The 7174-nt window shown below is 35.7% G+C and overlaps 2 protein-coding genes across 2 annotated transcripts in view; both read left to right on the top strand.

The window, feature by feature from the left end:
* The first annotated feature begins 695 nt into the window (after nt 1-695).
* Nucleotides 696-2444, top strand: LOC123660181 (protein atonal homolog 8). The gene has a single exon (XM_045595282.1). The coding sequence runs from the start codon at nt 696-698 to the stop codon at nt 1449-1451; it is 756 nt and encodes a 251-aa protein (XP_045451238.1). The 3' UTR covers nt 1452-2444.
* Nucleotides 2445-2855: 411 nt separating this feature from the next.
* LOC123660304 (meiotic nuclear division protein 1 homolog) overlaps nt 2856-7174 on the top strand; it is a 14245-nt gene continuing 9926 nt past the window's right edge. Inside the window, exon 1 of the mRNA XM_045595406.1 lies at nt 2856-3036. The gene's annotated coding sequence lies outside the window, so the exon portion shown is untranslated. The remainder of the gene's footprint in view (nt 3037-7174) is intronic.

Raw genomic sequence — 7174 nt, 5'->3', positions numbered from 1 at the left:
CAATAAGTACCTAGTCTCTCAAAATCACAATACACACTATTTAGAATCTACGAATTCTTTAGGATGGTTTCATAAGGTTTGAAACAGAGGTATTAATACAGATGACTAAACTATTATAATGTTATAATTGGTAACTGAATGGTTATCAATGAAATGTTTACTTTAGGATTGAAGACATTCTTTTAGTTTTGTCGTTCTTTTGTCTGCGTAGTTTGAAAAAACAAATCTTTTGAAAAAAAAATTAAACGATTAATTACTGTTTAGTACTACAAAATAATACTTGGATGGCCCAATTTTGAAAATCGTATTTTTAAAAGCATTTTTGGTATTTAAATAAATGGTAATATTTTAAAGGTTTGGTATTTTAATAAAAAAAGGAAAGAAATAAAATATGTTACATAAAACAAGTTAAATATGAATAACATTAAAAATATTATATTAAAATCGTGACTCTCATAGCCACAGTATCATCACATTCTATAGGCAGGTCGTGTCTGTGTCCTCTAACGAGCGGTGTCGTTTGTGCGTCTGGTTGCTGTCTTTTGTTAAGCTTCCGTTGCTGATGCACAGATGAAATGAACCGATATGCGAATATTTGCCGTACTTTCACACGGCCTTCATTATTAAAATTAAAGTTTATTTATTTGCAACAAATAATTTTAATTTTTAGAGCTAAATAAATGGAAAGTCATTAAATGTTTCTCTCCTTTGTTTTAGATCGGATACTGGAGCGCGACGCAGGTTTCGTATCAGGTGGAGAAGATGACGACTCTTGCTCTGGTCCCGCACATTCCGACGACTCCGGCGTCAGACTCGTCGAGGCAGACTCGCGACTCAAAAGAGAATGCACGCCGACTCGTCTCGGGCCTCCAAAGAAACGCATACGTCTGGACTCCAGGGAAGACCTAGCGAGCCCCGAGCGCGATACACCCACTAGTCCGTTCAGACCCTGGTCGTACGCTGAAGAACCGCAACAGGAACCTTTATCGTTAGTCAAGAAAACGAGTGAAACTAGTCTTTTAAGGCAGAGGCGGCGGCCGTTGGATCCTCCCCCGCCGCCCGTTCCTACCCTGGTGCTGGAGACGAGGCTTGGCCCTCCTCGAGTACCGCCTCACCCCGGAGTCGTTGAGTCTTTCGCTGAGAAATCGAAGCCAAGAGAACAGCGGAATTATAAAAATATGACGAGAGAAAGGCGAATAGAAGCAAACGCCAGGGAAAGGACGCGAGTTCACACTATAAGCGCGGCCTTCGACACGCTCCGGAAGTCCATACCCTCATACAGTCACAATCAGAAACTGTCGAAGCTGTCCGTACTTCGGATAGCGTGCGCGTACATTGCAGCGCTTTCGGCGGCAATCGAACCGGAGGCGGACCTCACGGAAGCGGTGGATAAGGTCACGCAAACAATACACACCGAAGGCAAATTAAGAAAAAAGAAAGACGAGCCGTGAACATACAATAATTAATACGACATCGTCGTACATACCGTCCTAAAAGCCTACGCGATTTTGAGTACAAAGGTGACAATAATATTGGATATAAAAGATTTATTTATTCGAAAATCGGTAGGTTAAGATCGGTACATTTTAATTTATCGGTAATCGAATCGTTTGTCGTACGGTATTTATTCAACAGTTGTTCCTTAATCAAATGTGAATTCGGGTTGGTGTGTAATTCCTAGCAAGGATGATATCTATGCCTGTGTTAACCATTCCCCAAATCCAGTATTAAGATGAAAAGAAATATAACACGAAGATAATATAATAAATTGTGTATTTTGGCTTTAATACATTACTTTATATTTATTATTACAAATCAAGTCAGTAATTTTAAGCGAGAATTGTATATTTTATTTAGATTAAGTTGTGTATTCTTTGTAAATATTAGCGTTTATGGTGTACAGTAAACACTGTTGATATGGAGTACTTGCGATTATAATATAAAATGCGTTTACATTAAATCGGTTTTTTAAACACAAAATAATTCGTCTATCTGTTATTTAACTTGTTTTATAAAGGTAATACATTTAGTACCTGTTTTCAATGAAAAATACACCATAACAAAGATAGATATTGTATCCTTTGATTTGAGCATCGGAATTTTAATGTCTTATAAATATAAGTCCCGCAGCTGTCATTAAAAATTCAAATAAATATATAATAATTTGAATAAATATGTAAAATATTGAATGAGAATTTTTATGAGATTTGTTTAAAGTAGATTTTAATAAATCATAAAAATATGCAAAATGTATCAATCAGAACGCACATAAAGTGTCAAAGATCAAAATTAACTGTGTCAGCAACATTCCACTACTTCTGTTACTGTAAACAATTTGTAAAATTGTTACTGAAAGTTAAACGTATTTTACTTTTGTCAAAAACAACTGGATAAATTAATTTCTATTCAAACAGAAACAAAAAATAAAACACAACATGAAAATATTTCTTTGGTTTTATTTATGAACTATGTAGGAATAACTTTTGTTTTTTTAACCATATAGAACTTACAATAATGAAATACCTATACGTATTTTAGTATGCATTATTTTTTTTAATGTTTTTAAGCATTTTATTGCTATTAAACACAAATTTCCTTAGCTTTTCTAATTTCTAACCGTGCATTCCTAATATACACTTATATCTATATGTCTTTGATAACGGATGTACGCCCACAGAGGAAAAATGTTAATAGATTCATATGACATTTGATACACATAGGTACGAATTTTTTTAAATAATATAAAGAGTTATTTGTCTGAACTTCAAACAATTTACATCGATATTTGCCTAAATAGGAAGTAGCGGGCATCTGTTAGTTTACAATAAACTCTGTTATGACCACAGCTGCTTGGGGTGACAGATAAGGCGGCACGTGGCTGTATGTCAATATTCCTTTGCCCCTTATCTGGGATATTAAAAAAGGGAGTCAATTCGTGAAGCGCGGAAAGACCGTTGTCAAAAATTCTCTATTGTTTTTATTTCGTTAGCAAAAAATCATTACTGAAACAATTGTTTTTAACTCCGAGAAATAAAGGTTTGTAGTGAGAACTATCAATTACTGTAAGGTTAAATCGACTTTGAAGAAAAACTAATTATTGACAAGATAGATCTTTTTCACTTCAGCCTCTCGCAGTACACTGCTGGACATAGGCCTCCCCAAGTTCACGCCAAAATCGGCGTGAACTCATGTGTTTTGCCCATAATCACCACGCTGGACAGGCGGGTTGGTGACCGCAGGACAGGCTTTGTTACACCGAAGACGCTGCTGCCCGTCTTTGACGAAGCGAAATTCGGAAATATGGGTCGAATTTGCGGAGGCAAAATATGAACCGGATAGCAATATTTTGTAGTCGCTCAGGCTTATTAAGTTGGTCCTCGGTCAAATTAGGATAGCTTACATCTGCATAATTTAGAACGAATAAGTAATAATCAAGTATCATATTCTAGTACAAAAAAAGAAGTATGCAAATGCGGCCTTATCGCTTATATAGCGGTCTCTTCCAGGCAACCTTTATTATAAAAATCTTGTAAAATAGTAATTTCACAGTATTTCACATTTAAATGAAAAAAAAAAAGATACTTATCAAAATCTAAATGACGGATTGACTAAACGAACTTCGTACCCCTAAATTTATTTATTTATTTACATACATTTAAGCAAATCATTTTTATAGGATATATATAGATTACTAGCGATTAATTCATATATACTCTTATAGATCGCTTGTAGCAACGCGTATTGTTGCTTGACTGTAAACAATACGCATTTGTTCTGCACATTTGTAAACACTTACCCTTTATTAGTAACGATATAGTGACAGCTGTTGCTACGAACGAATTATCGAAAATGTGAGTGTCCAATCACCCTTAGGATCCCTCTCCATTTGTACAGTTTTTAGTCACATGTGTTTTGTACTTATTTCTAACTATCCAACATGCGTTGCCTTGTGTTGCGACTGTGAAACGTGTACAAATAATTATAAATTTTAATTTTTTTTTAAATTTTCATTCCGTATGAACGTTCTACAAAAGATTAAAACTTAAAAAGAAAAACCGATTACAATTTGTCAAGGCGTTCTCGAGTTAAGCGATTATCAATATATCTTACTTCAGCCTATTGCAGTCCACTCCTGGACATAGGCCTCCTCAAGTTCGCGCCAAAAATGGCGTGAAGTCGTGGCGGCAGGCGCGTTGGTGACCGCACGGCTAGCTTTATTGCACCGAAGATGCTAGCAACATATTTAACGAATCATTTTTATATATACAAATACATAGGTTATCTATTTCACATCATCATCACTTCAGCCTATCGCAGTGCACTGCTGGACATAGGCTTCCACAAGTTTGCGCCTAAAATGGCGTGAACTCATGTGTTTTGCCCATAGTCACCACGCTGGGCAGGCGGGTTGGTGACCGCAGGGCTGGCTTTGTTGCACCGAAGACGCTGCTGCCCGTCTTCGGTTTGTGTATTTCAAAGCCAGCAGTTGGATGGTTATTTCGCCATCGGTCGGCTTTTTAAGTTCCAAGGTGGTAGTGAAACTTTGTTATGTTATGCCTTATTATTCGCCTCTTACGACACCCACGTGAAGAGAGAGGTGGCTATATTCTTTACTGTCACACAGATTATATATTTACATACTGAAAATAGAAAATAGTACAACTGTTATAAATCACTTTTTATTTATTCATTTCATATCATATTTGATGAAACACAGTGAAAAAAGTAATGATGTTGTGGGTCGAGAAGTTACTTTGACAGTAAAGGTTGCGACTTTGATTCCTTGTCATGGCAGATATTTGCATTTATACAATATATTCGATTTTCTGGGTCTACCCATCGAACCTATAGAAGTACTAAAAGCTGTTTGTCCCGCGTGTTTCTATAGATACCTGATAGCGATAGTTATTCATGATAGAGTATTCGAAAGCCTGCAGTAGAGCAGCATAGCGGATTAAGCTCCAGACAGAGAATGATATAACAGGCTTAATCAATCAGTTTCATTTCAAATACTTTGTTCGAAATGCTATTTATTACATTTATATTATACTACTATTTAGTAGGCTATTATTATTTAAGTATTAGGTTTATAATACCTTTGGTCCCATGAGAATATGACTAAGAGTTTAATCCTCCAAGCATTTTTATTATTACGTTGTTGGCTTTGGCATAATGAGCCAAACAATTATGAATTCCTAAAAGACTTCATAATATTTACTTTAACTGTAATCATTCGATATTGTAGGTATAACAATAGTGGCTGCGTTTGTTCACTTTTACGTATTCGATTCGTGTCCATATTTTTTTATGTTATATTTGTTAGTAGTGATGTATCGACGACCAGTACAACAATTTAAAATATTTTAAGCGTTTACCTGTTGCTGATTTTAAGCATTTGTAATTTTAGCGGCATTACAATTTCTGAACATTTCAACTGTCTAGCTATCGCGGTTCGAGATACAGCCTGGTGACAGACTGACAGACATATGGACGGACGGACAGACAGACAGCGAAGTCTTAGTAACAGGGTCCCGTTTTTGCCCTTTGGGTACGGAACTCTAAAAATATGTTGTTCTAAAAAACCATTGTTTTATTTGTAATTATTGTATACGAACGACATCTAGTGACGAATAGCTGAAACCGGTTTTAAATTAGGTCTCTATCACAAAAAGATACCGTTCCGTATCTCATCAATAGACGGCGTTGCATAACAAGTTAACACATTCAATGCCACCACGATTTTCTAATACTTCCCAGCGATGCCGCTCTATAAAAAACGCAAACATGCTAGGTGTGCTCGCGGCACTGCAGGATGGAATTACGTAGCACGCTAGGCGTGTTCACCGGCACTGTTAAGAGGTAAAATCAAAGAAAGCGTTATTTCGGCTTCAACCGTGTTTATTGATCAGTCTTTCTCGAGTTACTGAAGAGATATTTTGTTTTTAGCAGTGTTTGTGCTTTTGAAAGTTAAATTATGGCAGTTAGTAGATTCCAAGGTAAGTATTTATCGTAATTTGATCAGTGAATTTCAACCTTTGGTTACTTATTTATGATTTTTTAGGGAAAACAAAATATGTGCAAGAAACAGTGGAATATGATGATGATGCGACGCAAGCAGATAGCCCACCCTCACAAAAACGCCCAAAAGTAGGAGGTGAGCCGATAACATATTTCTCTTATCTTGTCTTAAAACTTTTAGTGCACTTATTGTGACGTAGTGGATTAGTGTTAAATTGTAAATCATTCGGTCGGTACCTGGTACCTACTTTATGATATGCAGGTACCTATAGATAGCACATTATATTGTCAATATTAACGTATTTCATAAGGTTTTTGAAGCAGCACCGCAAGTAATTAACCGCATCAATTTTACACAAAAGAATTAAGGAACAAAAAGATTCTTAAAAAACCGACGATTGTGTTTGAAAACATTATTTGCACTGTTATATATTATCGCTAATAACACAATAAACAAGCCGTGCTGACTGCTGACGCATCTATTGTTTTACAAATAGGCTGATAACATTTCAACTCCAGATGTTTAAAACGTTACAGGAATCTGTCTACAATTCTAAGAAGTTTAGATTTTAATTTGGAGACAGTAAATGTTTTGAACTTATTGTTTATTAAATACTAGCTTTTGCCTGCGACTTCGTCCGCATAGAATAGTTAATTTGGGTTATACACTTTTACCTACACGAAGCACAGAATTTAGAAGATGAAAATATTTGCCGACGTTGTCGTTACGTTACGTTAGTATATTTTTGGTTTTTTCGCCTAATTGTTTTTTTTTTAATAAAAATGACATTTATTAAAAGTTATAGCCACTTTATACGACTTTAAATAATTGTTGATCATTATTTGCTTTCAGAATACATCGCGAACGCATCAAGCTCACCGAACTCATCGCAAGATATATTTACAGAACTACAAGATGTACCTTACTCCCAAAAATGGACATATTCGCAACAAAAAGGATGTAAACACCATGACTGACGGAAGACCAACAATTACTAAATATAAAGAAATTGGTACCATGACTGAACCAGGGTTGACTTGTAACAACAATACTAATATTGAAATTCGATGCAATGAATATTTCGGAAGTGTTGTAGCATGCGAGCTAGCAAATTATCACGGTCGCGTTCGTTACGATAAAATGAAAGCTATCATT

Source organism: Melitaea cinxia, chromosome 15 (assembly GCF_905220565.1).
Source record: "Melitaea cinxia chromosome 15, ilMelCinx1.1, whole genome shotgun sequence".
Lineage (NCBI taxonomy): Eukaryota > Metazoa > Arthropoda > Insecta > Lepidoptera > Nymphalidae > Melitaea > Melitaea cinxia.
This window is presented reverse-complemented; position numbering and strand designations above follow the sequence as displayed.

What these genes read in the sequence shown, in the direction of transcription:
- LOC123660181 (XM_045595282.1), top strand. Translation starts at nt 696, where the DNA reads ATGTTTCTCTCCTTTGTTTTAGATCGGATACTGGAGCGCGACGCAGGT.